General features: G+C 41.1%; 1 protein-coding gene and 1 long non-coding RNA gene across 3 annotated transcripts in view; both read left to right on the top strand.

Moving 5' to 3' along the window:
* The window catches only part of serpinh2 (serine (or cysteine) peptidase inhibitor, clade H, member 2), a 33299-nt gene extending 27231 nt beyond the window's left edge, over window positions 1-6068 (top strand). For both annotated transcript variants that reach the window (XM_049568494.1, XM_049568495.1), the window contains one exon: window positions 5388-6068. In XM_049568494.1, the coding sequence (XP_049424451.1) occupies window positions 5388-5693 (306 nt within the window). In that variant the 3' untranslated portion in view covers window positions 5694-6068. The remainder of the gene's footprint in view (window positions 1-5387) is intronic.
* A 5780-nt stretch (window positions 6069-11848) lies between these two features.
* Window positions 11849-17842, top strand: part of LOC125883886 (uncharacterized) — a 42371-nt gene continuing 36377 nt past the window's right edge. Inside the window, exons 1-4 of the long non-coding RNA XR_007448606.1 lie at window positions 11849-11947; window positions 14044-14131; window positions 16408-16430; window positions 17227-17371. This is a non-coding gene — a long non-coding RNA (uncharacterized LOC125883886). The remainder of the gene's footprint in view (window positions 11948-14043; window positions 14132-16407; window positions 16431-17226; window positions 17372-17842) is intronic.

Raw genomic sequence — 17842 nt, 5'->3', positions numbered from 1 at the left:
ATAGTAAGAGGGAGGGAGAGAGAGAGAGAGAGAGAGAGGTTAGTTGAACCTGACAGATACAGAGGGCATGTCAGTAAAATCCATTTCCTTAGGGCAGGGTACACTGACTGGAACCTATTACCATGTCCTCTGTAGATGTACATTGTAACCTCATCATGGGCTGATGAAATCCACTTTGGCCTCTTTCTAGTTTAACAAACATCTCTGAAGAGTTGTGCTGCCATGTTATTCTGCTAGCCATGCCCTGAAGAACAAGCTTTTGACATTAACATTGTCAGGACACTCCGGGGAGGAGGCTGTAATCTAGAACTAAAGCTTGAAACAACTCCTTTTGACACGGCTATGACTTTGCCAGGGAAAGAGCAGGAAAACGTACTGTTGCACAAATCCTCTTTTGTCTCTGCGAGAGAGTTTGCCAGACAGAAGGGAAAAAAAACTTTTTGCTCTTGTAAACAACTAAAAGTCACTGTACTTTGCTCTCATTATGTAACCTAATTATGGACAAGCACTTGAATGTTTTGGCCTCTGCTTCTGTGACTCGTCAAGAGTTGTCTGCCTCCGTTTGCTCTCTCCAGAAAAAGAGGTGCATTCGAGGAATCATTATGAAAGAGCTAAAGCTCCAAACAAACCCTCAACCCACTCCAATCTCATTTCATCTGTCTGCCCAACCCCTCTGGCCAGTGACAGCCTGCCATGTCTTCTCTGACGATCATTTTTCCAATTGGCTCGGGCAAATAATTGCTCATCACTGTGCGTTAATACTGTTTACCACTCTGTCTGTCAGTGCTTGGGATGGCCATGGACTCCTGAGATTAGAGGGGGGCATCTGGACAAACAGGAGATCATAGTGTGTGTATGCCAATCCTAACACTAGTGTCCTCTGTGTGAGGCTAATGAGAACAAACAAAATCATGCACCTCTGGGTCATGCAACATGGATTTGCCACATCCAGATGCACCCATTCCCTCTTTCACCTCTGTCCTCTCCGTCGTATCAGTCCTAAGGATCAAATTCCTTTTTGTAGGTCTCACATGTGACTGTAATATGCCATCAGTCAGCGGCCGCACGTTGGCTCTGCTGACCTAAATAGAAGTGACATTCTCAGGCAAGTGAGCTGAAGAGGTGGAGGAGGACGAGGGGGGTCAATGATTGCTCGGGGACAAGGTGGAAAGCGTCACAGAGAACTATAAATAGCTGCAGAATTCTGCCTTTCTCTTTCTTTCCGTCTCCCTATTTGTGGTGTTCTCCTTTGGTGAAGGGCAGACTGTGTCGGAGTCTGTAGTCGGAGACGGAGAACCCTCTTAACAAGCCTGGCCCAGAGGTCACTGGATAAACCACCCTCATCGCTCTCCCCCTCTGTCTCTGATCCAGTGCTGACCAGGCCACACACACATACACACTAATGGTCGAGCTCAAGCTCCATTCTGGCTGTATCTCCAGTCGGTGACTAAGACATATGAGTGTGCACCGGAGAGCTCACTCAATCACGGCTAATGAGGTCAAAAGGCCATCAAATATTTACAAGAGCACACTCCGCAGTATACAGTGTCGAGGGACAGCTGTTTTAACACAGCTACCACAGCCCTGCATCATATGAATTAATCAGATGTGTTTCATGGCCATTAGTTAAATATCTCACTAAAAGCTAAGGTTCCTTTTTTTCCCCCCCTTTTTCATTTGTGATAAAACAGCCTTGTGGAATAAAAAGCAGTTCATGTGTATGTGTGAGCAAGTGAATGGGAGCGCATTGACCGTGCAAAAGAGGTAAAAGCCCATGTAAATAAGATACCAATAGCGGTATTGCTGATGAGACTCAATAAAGAGATGGAGAGGCTTTGAAGCCTCAAGAGAGCTGATAGAAAGGGAGGCTTTTTTTTTTTTTTTTTAAGCCTGCATCAAATGTGTCTGTGAAATGGAGCTGTGATGATGCCAGTGCCACATACTGCATACTTGAAACCACCCACACAGAATGTTAAGGGCAGTATTGAATTAAGCAGAACACGTCTGTAGTTGTTTAAGGTGGCGACAGCTTAAAAGAATCATTTTGAGCGCATGATTGGTGAGCCAGAGGGAACGGGAGGTGTAAACTGTGCAGGATCAGTGGATGTTTAGCCTCTTGTTTTCTATGATGTTGGACTCTATAGTCACGATGTAGACATCACAGTTGATTGAACCAGGCTGGATTTAGTTTGTTTCTGTTTTGAGGTCAGTTGATGTTGAGGATGGGGAAATAAAATCGCACAGTGTGTGGTGTCGAAGAATTCAAATCATTTGCCTTCTGATCCAGAAGATGCCTCATCAAGATTGATTTATTTAGGTATGTTCCCTTTGTTGGACATAGAAGAGGCAGATGGGAAACATGTGGAAAGGAGAGGGGGATGACATGCAGCAAAGGTCCTCAGTGGGGTTGTTGCATTTGTTGTAACCCTTCAGTTGCAAGGGCACTAACATAAATGATCTTTATAACCAGAATTGGGAAACATGACATCATATAGTAGGAGAAATGGTGAAAAAAAAACCCCTGTCCAACATAATCTGCAAGCAAAAATGGCAATCAGTCCCAAGTCTTCACTTCTTGTTTGTGAGAAGTTGCTGCTTTACTCTGTTTTATGTCATTGTAGACTGAAATTTTTATAGATATGGGCGTCACTTAGCAAAACAAGCAATTTAAAGATGTCAGCTCAGGCTGGTGAGTGTTTTTTGATTATTTTATGACATTTCATAGACCAATGATTAATCCAGAATATAATCAATAATGAAAAAGTTCCTCAAGTACATTCAGTTCTGCACACAACCATACAAGGTTTTTCATGGGATTTTGGCAGTTACCTAGTAACATGGCTTGAATCAGTCGGTCTGTTGTCCTTTTTACTCAGTTGTTCGCCATGTGCTGCTCTTTGATTGGCTGTTAAGATAGAAATATCTGATGTTAGTGGAAGTGGTTATGTGTGGTTTGTAGTCTTTCCTTGGTTTTGATCATCTTAACGCCTTTTCTCAGGTCAGTTTCGAGAGTGCGCAAGCTCTGGCTAATATGAAAAGAGCATTGTTTGGCAATTGTCTCCCTTTTTGATCTCTGCTTTCTCCTCATCTATCTTTTTTCCCTGTTGTCATTATTAAGGCTGCGCTGTCTTTTACCGTCAGCAGCATTGTCTCCTTGAAGATAGAGCTGTAACATGTCCTGGCTGCCACAACCTATCCCCTTAAACCCCCCACAGGTACACCCAACAAGCTACTTAGTGGGCTCAACCGTCGAGCTGAAATAATGTGAAGCTGAGTGCTGCACGCCTGAGGGTTGATGCCATGCTACCTCAGGCCCGGTTAGACTGCACCGCTGTAGGCCAAGTAAGCTCTACACATACACACACACTGAGGAAACCACCAGGTGACAATGCCTGTGGCTCTCACTCACAGACAAATAGCTCGTTGATGCTGTGTGCAAGGCATCAGCAGTCCACCCAGTGCTGTTCCATCTAAGATTCATGTGGTGCTTCAGAGAGAAAGGGCAGCCAAAGAGCACCTCCCAGAGGTTTTTTTCTCCCCATATAATGCAGTGCCACACCTCGGTGGTGCACGAGGCCTCCATAGACTCCTCTGACACCCCTGGTCTGTTTCCCAGCTTGCTGCCACAGGGTCCCTTAATTTTTAAACACCTTATAGCTTCAAAAAAAATTAACCAAGTGCTTTTGCCTTGACGTGCAGAGCAAGAGAGTTTGAGAGGAAAGCTAAGTCATGTGGAGTTGACTGGTACTATTTATATGCTTTGTAGTGGCACCTGCACGACTGTAGGCCAAGTGTGCTTAGTCCTCGTGGAATACTGGTAAAGAGAAAGAGGAGGGATGAACATGGGTGACACATAGAGACACAGAAGCCATCTGCTTTTCCTCACACACACACATTTGTCTTCAACAATCTGAGGAATCCACCAGCTTAAGTCTGCTTCTGTTTCCTCGTTAGATAAGGAGTAGGAAAAACCTGGAAACGATTGCAGACGGAGATCGAGAAGTTGAGAGCGATGTATACCGGGGCCGAGTCGGGGCCTGTCACAGAAAGAGAAGGATGAGGCCGGGGGAAAAAAGACTGAGTTAGGAGCAGAGGGAGAGAGAGAGACAGAGTGGGATAAAATAGAGGCAGGCGGGGCAGATGAGGGATGAGGATGCCAGGCGAGTGGCAGAGCAGCAGAGGAAGACAGTGATGTAGTGGTAGCGAGTGGAAGAAGAGAGGAAGAGTGGAGGAATAATGGATGAGGACAATAGAAGTGCATTAGAGCAGGAGGTGTGTGTCTGTGTGGAGAGGGAGCTTTGCATGAAAACACTAGAATGGGATTGACAGATGCCTGCAACTGTATATACATCTACTTATTTTGTGTTTAGGCATAAGCCGACATGATCCAGTTGAACTTCCTCTCGTGTGCACATCTCAACTTTTAAGTAGAAAAGCAGACATTCTACATGGATTATTATAGTTGTCCATTAGCACGTGGTTTTAAGAGCTGAGCAGTATTATACTGAGCTGTAACAATGGAGTTCTGAAAGGAAGGCCAATGTCAGCAAGCAGCACCCACAGAGCATTCACATTAACCCAGACAGCTCCTCTAAATGATTTACTGTTCCCGTCTGCCGGTAAAAGATATTTCCAATAAAGAGTTTAATCATCAAAAGTTTAAACAATGCTAGAAAACAAGATCTTCACCCACTCGTCTCCCTGTGCAACTTTCCTTCCAGCCGTGGCCTCCGCGCACATCCACACACAAGTCCGCACAGTCACACGCTCACACCCACACATGCTCTCATCTGGCCCCTGGAGAAGCCTGTCACTGTGAGTGGCCCTCTGCCATGGGAGGATAAACTACCTGTCATGACGACGACTTTCTGTGGAATTCATATCAGAGCCAAAACAAAGGAGGTGCTGAGGTCACGGGGCATCACTCTTAAATTATTCATCCTCTGCTTCCTCCTTCCGTCTCCTCTCTGCCTGTCGCCCACTTTGTTCTGCCAGCTCACAACAAGGGCAACTGTCAGCCTCCTTCCCGTCTCGAAATTTTTTGGGATAGAAAGTAAATAAACATTATGGTCCAAACTCCTTTTAGAAAAGTTACTGATTGACTGTTTTGGAGGGTATGTTTATGTTGACGTTAATCATGTGGCAAGGATCGGGAAGGGCAGTGTGTTTCATCTACTTCTGAGGGTCACAGCATCATGAAATTTTAAAATGTGCTTTCCCTCCCACTCGTTGTTTGGTCTCCTTGCGTGCATAATTGATCAGTGTCCTGGCAGCTGCTCGTTCGCATACACTTGCAGGATGTCTCTATATAGGGTGGCCTCAAAGCTTTGGGAGAATTGATTTAAGGCAGTGCATAAATTCCATCACTCTGTGTTTTTCCATTCTAGAAACAGTTGTCTGCTTTGGGCTTGACTAACGCCTGGGACCAGAAGGCAGCTGATTTCTCCGCGGTGTCCAGCAAGGGCAAGGGGAAACTCCACCTGGGTGGAGTCCTCCATTGGGCTTCCCTTGAGTTGGCTGCTCAAGCTGGGAAAGGAGAAGCAGATCTGGAGGAGGAGAACGTCGAAAAGCCCAAGCTGTTCTACGCCGATCACCCCTTCATCATCTTTGTTAGAGACAATGCCACTGGAGCCCTGCTGCTGATGGGAGCTCTGGAGCATGTAGAGGGAGAGGCCCTCCATGATGAACTGTAATACCACCGACATCTATCCTTTTTCTTGTCTTCTTTGGCTCTGTTTCTTACACACTCCCTCTCAAAGACAACACACTGGTTTCTAAGTCGAGACATTGTCATTCACTGTGGCACACTATCACATCAAACTATGGCTGGCTGTCATACATTGACACTGCATAGTTTGGCACTGACTGACACTGACACTGCCATACCCGACAGTTACACAGTCACACACACATACCGACGCCTACATGGCATACATAAAAATACAGTATAAGACATTACTAAAGTTGACGGATACAGCAAAAACACTAACTTGGAGTGACTTACTGCATTTTCTCTCTCCCGCGCATGTGCACCCCTACACACACGCACACACACACACACACACACACACACACACACACACTCTCAAGGCCTCAATGATCAAGTCAACACAAAACAAAATGACAAGAATGCTCTGACAAACACTAAGATGCTGACAAGCAGAAGTGGTTACACTCGGCCAACACTTAGAGCAGCATCAACAAAGAACTTTAACAAATAGAAGTTCACAGTGACACTTGAATCCTCCCTGTCAGGCAAACACAAAGGCAGGTGGGTGCGTGTGCTTGTGAATGTGTGTGTGTGTGTGTGTGTGTGTGTGTGTGTGTGTGTGTGTGTGTGTGTGCGCGCTCGGTGACCGACAGATCAAGGGTGCCCACGCGGCCCCTCTCGGAGCTGGCAGGGACCTATGGCGGGGTCCCCTGGGCGACATCAGAGGAAGACTGATGGATCAGCCAAGTGCTTATTGATGAGCCAGCTTAATGCTAATGGCCGTAATGAGTCACAACGCTTGTCAACAACACGGAGAGGACGGGGGAACCTTTTAATCTCTTAATACCATCAGGGATCAATGACACCGTTATGTCGCTGGAAACAAACATGACTGACATCGCTCGACTTAAATGTAACAACTTAATATTTAGGATAATTGCAGCCGTTCTAAGAGGTATTGATTGTCATTTCCAGATTTGTTTTTTATAGCACCAGTGGGGTGGTTGTGATATGTGAATGAACTACTGTAGTGACTGCCTAAGTGTATGTTTGATATTTGATATGGTGCATTTTTTTTAAAATAAATATTTCTATTTGATACAAAGCAATCAATCATCAAAACATGCATTATTAATATATAATTCATGTGGACTGCCACAGCTCCATCTTTCTTGACAGCACTGATACCGGCCAAGACAGGAGTCTGTTTTTTGTTTGATTTTATTTTTTTCTTACTTCTACCCTGAACTGAATTGGCTGACACCGAGCCTCAAGGGTGTATGGAAGCAGATTTAAAGCCCTGAACCAGCATCAGTTATTGAATTTTTAAGGGGCAACACACGATAGGCTGGCAGTACCTAGAAAGTGCAGCAACAACTTTGTCAACACACTCACCCAACAAACAACAAAGGTAAAATCTTTCTCTAGTATCTTATATCATGTGTATTTTATTAAAAACTCTACATTACAGTACATTTCTGTCCAACTACATAGGGTGCTTTTGTGTTGTAATAGATGTGTCTGTACACACGAAACACTCACTGTTTACAGTCTGACCTTTTTCTCGAGATGCTGTCAAAGTCTGGTATTGGTGAAAGAAGTAGTTTATTTTGTTGAAAGTGAAAATGTGTGCTACATCTGTTCTGTTACAGTGCTAAGTAACAACGTCTAGACACACAGCTGGTCCGTCTGATGCACAGCATTCAACGAATCTGTTCCAGTAACACTCAGGTATTACAGCTTTGTTCCTAATTTAGCCCTCTGCACAGGTCTGCTCAGCAACAGTAGGTGTCGTGCACGTGTGTGTGTGTGTGTGTGTGTGTGTGTGTGTGTGTGTGTGTGTGTGTGTGTGTGTGTGTGTGTGTGTGTACTGTTAGCGAGTGCATTCATGTGTGAATAAAGCTACCACAATGACCTCTGCAGTGGCCTCCTGTGCAGCAGAGACTTGTAAAGGGCACCATACTGCAGGTATACTCCACACTGAATAAACCCGGGAGCCCAGTTTAGACAAGCCGATGATGGATCCGAGGCCGTCCGCTGTGAGCACATCAATCCTGCTCATTCCAACACCAGCTCCCCGCTGACTCACCTTCACAATTTATTCAGCTCAGAACACTGACGAACACATACATGTCTACATCTGTTCACAAGGGAAAGGTAAGACAACCTCGGTGATCTCAGCAAGCTATATGTACAGTATGTGGAACTATGAGGATAAATATGATATGCCAGTGTAACATTTTAATGCAGCAATAAATATATATGGGCTCTTTGTCCTGTCTTTTGGCACAAATGTTTGTGTTTTGCCAGTTTTTCAGTCAGTTTCTGATTTTAATACTTAATTTTCTCAGGGACTTCTCAATGTACACCCAGATGATGAGAGTTGTATGACAGCTGTTATTTCAGTGCCTACAGTCACTATCAAAATGCTTTAAAGCTGCGATGTGAGCCTTGAAATACACACAGGCCTATTGATTTGATTTCTTAATTAACCAGTTAACATATACTCGTGCTTTTTTCAATTTTAATGATGCTTTGCACAATAGGTAATATTTTTTTCCTCTGGATGACAGCATTTAGCGGAGGATTTCCAACTGATAAATACAAGTAAGTCCCAAACCAGACTGATTTCTGGAAGACTATATAGGTTTTTGAATATAATTATCCATAAAATTAAAAGGAAATTATCTTTTTAGGGAGCAACTGAGAAAGTTGTAATGCTGCCATGGTTAAATCAATAGTATTGAAACTATCAAAGTTATAAACAAAACCTAGGCCTTTATTTGCAGGTCGGCAATTTAAAGAAAAAAAATCTGATTTTTTTTGTGTCTAGAACTTTTTTCTTTTGCCATACTATCAAAAGTGTTATCAAGTATCTTTTTTTTTTTTTAATCTACTAGTATTGTATTGAAGTTACAATTCTGGTATGCTGACAACAGTTACTCACAGTGCCTTTTGAGGCCTTTTGCCTGTCTCTCCTCAGCACACACTGTCTGGGAGCACTCTTTGCAGACAGCAAGCAGCAATATTTTGGACAGGTAATCGAGGTGAACTGCATTACGAGTTCTCTGTGATGACTTGATACTATCAGCAACAGTAAAGCTTCTCCTCACTCTCGCATGAAAAAAAAAGGTTTGAATTTAATGTTTAATCCTGATTTTGAATAAAACATGATAAAAGTGAGACCATGAACTCCCTGTCTTCCCCGCTGCCTTGTATGATGGGTTCAACTCTTGGACAATCCAAGTGGCAGAAAAGTGGGTGAGACCGCGAAAGAGCACTCAGAGCAGAGTCATCCCAGTTACAGTACGGTACTTACCCTTTAGAGGGAATCGCAGAAGTGGCTCTGCTCAACTCGGGGTCAACTTGCTGATAGTATTGCTACAGGGGCCCCCCTGTTTTGGCCTTGCTCCTGTTAAAAGCTTGAGATAGGGCAAAAATAAGTGGCAGGCATGTGATACATAGAAAAACAGCGATGTTTCCTACTGGTGTTTGTAGGGAAACACATAGCCAAGTGCATCAGAGACTTTTCAGATGTGGATTTAAACCTACAATAGGAATGGGAGATAAGATTATAATGAAGATGCACTTTCTCAGCTATTTAGAAAACAAATGGCCTTCAGACATAAATCAACCTAACAAGTGTTTACATAGCTTTAACAAAAGTTCCCATTAGGCTCTTAAAAGCTGGGACATGTCTTCCTGCTACTGTTGATGACTCAGGGAAAATTTAGTTAATTAAAACAAGCTTAGTTAATTTTGTATGAATCAGAGTAATTTAGCAAATATTTATTAATGAATTAAGAGCCCTCAGAGATACAGAAAAATAAGATATTGTACTGAAAACAAACCAATGCTGACTGAGACAGAAGTGAAAAAAACATTGCCTATTAAAACTGAATTAAAAAATATGGCAGAGCACTGTGCAGGCTGATACCTTAATAAATAGTAAGCCCCTTTGTTGCATGGGGTAAAAATGATGGGGGCATTAGTCAGGTCAGATAATGTCATGTAGTTTCTCTGAGGGACTGTTTATTTAAGAGGAGGCAGGAGGTGGTGCTAAAAGGGGGAGGCATGTCAAATCATTTTTAAAGCACTGGGGGGGGATCTGAATTTAATGTACTTCATTTTGGCTTAGATAAGGGGTATAACTTTAAATGGTTGTATTTTGTTTTTTTTTTTTGTTTTTTACCACCGATTTTTAAAGAAAACATGCAGGTTTGGAAGGCATGTTTTCTTTAAAGAAATCACCAAGATTACACCACTTATCATAGCCAGAAACTGTGAAAATAGAAATTATTTTTGGATTTGATCAAATACCTTCAGAAAAAGCTTAAAATAGTGAGTGAATTAAGGGTGATTTGGACACAAAGTCAGTATAACTATACAGGGATTATCTTCTAACCTGATGAGTGAGACCCACACTGACCCATAGCTGTGAAACCACATAATCAAAATTGCATGCCCTCATATATGTGACATCATGTAGCTGGGTGGGACAAGATTCAAACAGCATGTTGTCCCTGCAGTGCATGAGGCAAGGAAAATGACATACGCTTTTAACTGGTTTTCATCATAAGGTCATAAAGTTGTCATAGCGAATATATTACACTTTGATGGGAACCTGATTATAAAGTACTACTGTTCCAAAATCAGTAAAACTGTCTTCATATTGTGTCTATTTATTTTTTAAATTCCCCCAAACACACTTGGGTGATTGGGACAGTGCTAAAAGGCTTTGCTAATAAAGAAAATGATCACCCTCTGTATGCTCTAGATTAGTGCTTCCCAACCTCCTCATGTGCAGAACCCAATCAACCATGAAAATATTTATGGACTAGCTGGATTTTGCTAAGTGCTTTTTGCAGGCCATTTTTGCCAGCTGGACTAGCCAATTACCAAAAAGCACTAAGTTTACACTAATACACTATCAAAGCCAAACCTAACACTCAGCCTTGACCTCTTAACCTATTCCTAACTAATCCTAATTAGCTTTTTTTTTTTAACCTCAACCTCATTTTTTCTTTAACCCAATTAAATGTATTCAATGAATTTTGGACTTTGAGGTTTTTTTAGTCAATTAAATGTGTTAAATGAAATTTGGTGGGAGAGAATTAAGGGAGGGTGTGGGAGGGAGGGAGCTGTTGTGAGAGTGAGGAGTGACCCCTTTATATCGCATGAGCTGTGGATGGACTTCAGCAATTAAGTTTGGCAGAAATGTACATGGAGTCTTTATCCATAATGATGAACAGGAAAAGAAATACGTGCATGTGAAATTATATCAAAGTATGAAATAAACTGCAATAAATATGCATACACTGACCTTAATCAAGTGATAAGATGCTACCCCAATCACCCAAATGATATAGTCAGTTTACTTAAAAGTGTATGTCATATGTTATGCTGCCTTGGAATGTTAAAAAAAAAAACATTCCTCCTTAAATGGTTAGGTAACGAAATGTGTCGTTCCTTGGGCTATTTTCAATTTTAGTTATGGCAAGAAAGCTTACAGAAGGATGAAATTCAAAAGCTGTCCCAATCACCCTTAATTTACCCTGTTTCAACAAAATCACTTTTAGGTCACCATGGGTGAAAAACCAAGCCTTTTTTTCAGCTTTAAGATTTCGTCTTGAACTTTTAACTTCCAAACATAAAGGGTAAATTTTAAAAATAGATAGTCATTTATTGTGGAGGGAAGGTAATGCATATTCTGCACATCGATCAGGGAGGCTCAAGGAAAGATAAATGTAGGTTTGGGGAGGGTCATAACAAATAAGTATTTAGTTAGGTTTTATGGTCTATGGATCAAACACACTCTACATACAGTGTGTAGATGTAAGCCTATAGATGCTACAAGGGGACTATAATTTAATTGCAATTTCAAGAAACACAAGGCACCAGTCTGCTATCCACCAGAAGCTTGTTGTTGTTTTTTTAATTACAAATAACAGAATGAAAATTATCCCATTAGCTGAAATTAGAGATTTGTTTTATTCATATTATATAGGATATATCTGTCGTTAAGAAGTACAACTTTCCTCCAGTGGGTTTGTCGTCATTTTTTATGAACATGGCAACCGGAAGCAGGCGGTTTATTGATAGCCAATAGGAATGCAGTATGATGGTCCCGAGACCTCAACGCGCTGTATTACATTAGACAACATACTCTCAGTATTTCGGTTAAGAAGCTGCAGGGCCAATGTAATGTTTTTCCTACAAGGTTAACATAAGACTCAGGTAAGAACTATTTGGTTCGGCTACAGAATAAAAGAAACATTACATTTATTAACACAAATAGCCGCAATAGACCAGTAAAGTTGTTGCGGTGGAACTAAAAGGTGAAAATACATAACGTTAACTATTTTTTACTGCGTCATTCCTGTCAGATAGCGACCTTCAGCTACAGCTAGCTAAGGGTTTGCTAACACTGGCTAACCTAAACTGTTTCACAGTAGTTTGTAAGCCGTTTTATATAACCCATTTAAATGAATGTTTCTAATATGAATTATTCAAAAGAAACGTTAGTGCTAAATGCGAACAATACAATACAATACAAAAACTCATGTTTCACTATTACTGTTCAGTGAGGTTAACGTAATGGTATATGACTGTCACAGAAAGATGCATATATTTTTTTAATTTAAAAACTTAATAGTCGTTTCTCAGTCTTAATCAGGGCACCTCAAGTAAATGAAAAATAAGGCAGGAAGTCCGTATTACTCAATTTTAATTTACAGTATGTCTGCCCTTCTCACAACAAAATATTTTGACTCATGGCAGGAAGAGCACAGGTGTAGCTAATGATATTAACTATGGCGCTGCTCCATTTGTGTGTCCATGTAGACTAATGAACAGCACTATTAACGTCACACCTTTTCCACAGCAGACATTTTGGCATGTCATATGAGGGTAAGCGCAAGTGTAATTGTTAGCCAGATGAGTGTATTCCATTTAACGTTAAGTGAGCTTTTCCAGGGCCATGGTATTTTGCATGTTGGCTCGCTTACATACTTAGTGGGACGCTTAATGGAACAGAGTCATTGTTAACTAAGTTTGTTTAACTTGTGCCTTTCCTGTCCTCGCATTACATTCAGTTTTTGAATCACCCCAGATACTAGACAATACATTTTCCCTGCATGTTTGATATAAAGGTTTTAAAACATATAGCTAATGTTACCTGACTTAAACTGAACAATGTCATGATTGGTTTCACAGTGACTGACTACTTTTTTCCTGTGTTGTTTTATTAGTTTAGTGTAAAACCGCAATATTCCCATTGGTATTATGTCTTGGGAGTATCCTCAAGCTTTGGGCTTTGGCTCTTGTCTACTCATTTGTTTTTGCAATGTCAATGACAAGCTAGGCTAACCTTACCGGCATGGTTTGGCAAAAGGTCAACACTATTTCAAATTTTTCGAGGAGGAATTTGCACCTGTAAATCGAGGTTTTTCCATGAGCCATAATATGAACTATTTGGACTGTATGGTTCTGTATTAGTGCATGCAACTTTAAACCCATAATTGATAAGTGAGATCAATCACAAGCCTACAAAAAACTTTTGATGGCTAAATATCACACAATAGCTTTACTCTGTCACAATCGTCTATTGTCTTTTTCAGCAGCAGATAGTTAATCTGCCTGAAGCAGACCGTCTGCAGCAGCCCATATTAATGTTATTGATCACTGTCAACTTTTGTGCTTCCTCCAAACTCAGATCACTGTAGTGTAGTGTGGGTTTCTTTGCTTTTTTTCTTTGCAGTAAAGGTTTCTTTTTTCATTAGTCCCTTTCTCTGTTCTTCTCCCCAATAACCTGTCTCCTTTATTGCACACAGTCCTTAGAAAGTGACAACTTGGGAAACTGAATCAAAGTTTCAATAAAGCCTGGACTGCTGTGGGCTTTGACAAGTGAGGTGGCTGGAGTGGAACAGTACAGACAGAGACTGAAGGAGGACATATCGGTCCCAGAAAGATAAATAGTTCATGAAGCTGTTGACTTCACCATTTTATTACTTTTGTCTCCGAATTTTCCGGCTGCCTGCAGCTCTTTCTGCCCACAAATTATTCATCGTGCTCCCCACAGGCCCCAGCTGTCAATCCCAGGATTAGGAGTTGGTATGGACGATGGGAGTTGCAAGTTTGTCATGAGCTCAGGTGCATGCATGCTTGCCAAGATCTTGATAAAACTATAGAAGCTATTATGAGACCAATCATTTTAGCTTTTCTCAGAAAAAGACAAAGCTGTAGCAGTGAAAGCTCTGAAATTAGACAAGATGGTGTCTTCATTTCTTTGTTTTAGTTCTTTGACCTTTCCTCTCTCCTCTATTTTGAAGCAGACTTAGATGAATTGGAGAAGACAAAGAGCTACAACCTTTCTAAAAGGCTGAAGTCTTGCATGTGAATAGTTGGAGGTCCAACCTAACGGTAAATATTAATGATGGCTGCACACAGGGACATATACATACTCCTTGTCTGCAAACATGACTCATATTTTGTAGAGGATGTGATTATTTGTGCATAAACATCTCTCAAACGTTTTGAAAATACTGTTACTCTTGTTAGGTTTCATTTTCAATTCTTTGCATTAACTATTTGTCAATTATTTAGTACAGTCAATTATTAATTGATTTGGAGGATAACACACACATGAAAATTATATGCATACACGCAAATACTCTTAATGCATTGCAAATGAATTTAAGTATCACTGTGTGCACACAAGGTGAAATCCAGGTCTTTCCGGCAGATTTTTTGCAGCTTGATGATGTTGAATATTTCTTTTTGATGTGGTTTACAGCAGATCTTTAAAATGACAAAGCATCACGTAATTATCCCATATCGTTCTCCTCAAAAATGCCTAATTGTGTAATTATATGATTACCTCTGGATGGAAGAAATTGTGATTTTTCCTCAGGAGTTAGGATTTTTATTTATACAATAGTAAATCTCAGCACAATTACACCAACTCTTAACTCCAGAGTACTGTCAAAAGTAATGACAGTGCTTAAAATAACAAGAAAAGAAGAAACGTTGACAATGTGAAATAGATGTAATTATGGAAATTGGTGTCCTTCGGTATATCACTGCATTTCAAAGGTCCATTAAAGTGTTTTGTGTATGTCAATCAGTGCATATACAGGACTTCATGTCTGTGTATCCATGCTTACATACCGTTAACTATAGAGAAATGGACTATGAGTGCAGTGAAAAGGCTTTGGTGGGGTCAAAAAAAAGCCAGACTGTGTGCCAGTTATCTGGTAAAGCATTCAAACTGGTTAATGGAAACGTTGTCAGCAATGAAGAATTGATGGTCGGGGTCTTGCAGCCACCGACAGTGGCACTCTGCAGGGTTGGAACTGCATCGCAGGCGAACATTAAACTTGAATACCACTCAATTCAAGACATATGTTATTCTTGTGCTCTACTACAGTCCAATCAATGTTTGTGAACATGAACAACTCTCATCTTAAGCCAAAAAACAGACTTCCAGGACCCGCCTGCTGTGTCATCCAGACTAACTGTCTCAGAAGTGCTTCATAAGCAGTGAATGGAAGTTGGATTTTGTGAGCCACCAGATGTTTATTTAAGCTTACAGAACCAAATGAGTTTTTTTTTCTATAGTGATGATACCAGTACTGAACCAGAACATTATGCTCTTATTCCTTAAAAATCATTCCTTCTCTTCAAGACAATTCTGTTTTTGGTTTTTTTTAAAGATTGATTCTCAAATGTACTGTACATGACTTCGAAAACTAAAAAACCTTTTATACAGTACTAATAGTTATTATGTCAGCCTGTAACCTACATATGTGTTGAATCTCAACACACAGTTGAAATTCTTACTTTAGAGATTAATTTTGTAGCTCTGGCTTTGTTTCAGCGAGGCTGCAGGTTATTAAGTCAAGGCAAAAAGTTGGATGAAACCTCTATATGTAAACGGACTGCTGGGGAAGTCAGTTTATTAAATGACTCCATACTTCAAAAAGGAAATTTAACTTAAGTGTGATCCACCTTACTCTGCTGCTAAGATTTTATTTACAGTTTGCCCCCCACTTTTAGCTTAAATCATTGAGCATAAAATGATGGTTAAAAGTAGGGTTGACCATAATACTTTCACATGACATATACCAATAATCTTGCAATATTATTACATTTCTATAATATTGGAAATGACTGGTTTAGTGCTCAAATGTGAATAGAATATATCCAGTGGAGTATTGGGGTATATGCAAATATACAGGGTATAACCCACTTCTTTTTCTGGCTGTTTCCAGTATACCCATCTATCAGCCAAAAAGCTAATGGAATGTATAAGGGAGTATACCCACTTCCTCCTTGGTAACCTACTGATCTACCTAGTGCTACACCCACCTCATCAGATACCACTGCAACACTGGATATATCCAAATTAAAGTCCCAGCATATAAGGTTATAACAAGAAGTTAAATAAGCATCACTTTAGTGTAATTTCAACTGCAAATATCAAAATAAATAGCATAGTATACCATGCACATAGTCACAAGTCATCTTTCCCTCCGCACACTACACTGCTGTTAACAGCAATACTGTTCCCTGTCCTGAGTCTTTGTCCTGTAAATGTGCTCACTTGGTTAATTGTATACATGGTCACATAATTAAGTTTCTGTTTCAACTGTGCTAACTGAGTTCCCAGTAATCAAAATTACGTTTTTGCCGTACAGCAACCCGAGTGCACCAGACCCAGGTAATGTTTTTTCATTTAACAGTTTACCTGCTGTTTTCCTCGAATCTCATCTCATTTGTCTTAGTTAGTTACTGGTATTTTTCTCTTTGTAGTGTAAATCTTTTTGTTTTTTAAATTGTGCAAACAAAATTAAATGTAGTAAAAAGCAGAAAATGGGAAAAAAAAGGACTGTAGAGAGCAGGTTGAGATTGCTGGTGCAAGCTCAGTGATCCTGCACAGTCATTGTCCTCTCAACTATTGAATTAATAGAATTAATTACGACCTTCCACCTGGGAACACACTGCTGGCATTAACATCTAGTGTTTATGTATGCTTTTGTGTGTGCATGTGTTTGTGTACATGCACCTTCCCCTTGAAAATAACAGCAATGGAGTGCCGGCAGTGATCTCGCACACATGCACGCGCACACACACTACAATGACAAGACTGTCGCATGCACATTTTGCTGTAGCTGCCTGTTAGCATTATTCAACAAGACAGCTCCATGTGTAATCTACATAGTGATATAATTTAGCTAATATCAGAGGTAGCTCAGGCACCACCTGCTTGAATGTTTAAATTTCTGGTGAGGAATGGGGCCAGGTGGGGTGGGTGGGGGTGTGGGGGTCTTCATGGAGTTAGAACACAGCCCTTTCCAATTATGATGTACATTGTTATAATTGGGGGATACAGGTCATTGGGTGTAATTGCACAAACTTTTCCTGCCATTTTTCTGGGGTGTGCACAGTTGCATGGTGACATTATCACACTTAATAACCACCTTTTTTCCTCTCTTGTCCTTGGACTCACCATCCAGCTGAAGTTGTCATTAGTTATGTGGATCATTCCTGGTGTAACCAAGGGCTTGTGGAGGGAGGACAAAAAGAGGAAGCTGTATAATTCCACCAAGGACACCTCCATCACAACCATGCCAGTGGGCGGAGTCCTCCGCACCCTCACAGGTATAGCCGACGCCCCCTCCCCAGCCGAATGTAGCTGCAGCGGAGTGCTGCACCGACAGATAACGACTGAACCCCAGTGAGACGTGTTATGGAGCCCTTAATGAAGGAGTTGTGCCCCATTGAGCCCTATAATGAATGTTCTGACATTGAAAATCCCAGGGGGGGCTGCTTAATTCCTATGAGCAGGTTCAAGTAGCTTACACATTTTGATAGAGAAAATACTGGCAAAAAGTAGTGATGACGAAACAATGTTTAGCTGCAGTTTTTTAATTGGCTGTGCAGTTTGATATGCATGTACCTGCGTGTCCCCGTCAGAGAGGGGTGTTCCAATGCCTTTGTACAGGCTCTTTATGCAGCCTTGTCCAGCTCGTCTGATACCTGTTTAGCTTTCATCCCGACTAATGGAAATGTCAAAAACACTGTAGAAAAAGCTGGACTGCCCATTCTCCTCAGAAGCCAAAAGATGTGAAG

This window comes from Epinephelus fuscoguttatus, linkage group LG23 (assembly GCF_011397635.1).
Source record: "Epinephelus fuscoguttatus linkage group LG23, E.fuscoguttatus.final_Chr_v1".
Taxonomy (NCBI): Eukaryota; Metazoa; Chordata; class Actinopteri; order Perciformes; family Serranidae; genus Epinephelus; species Epinephelus fuscoguttatus.
Note: the sequence above shows the minus strand (reverse complement) of the source record. Positions and strands in the feature narration are given on the sequence as shown.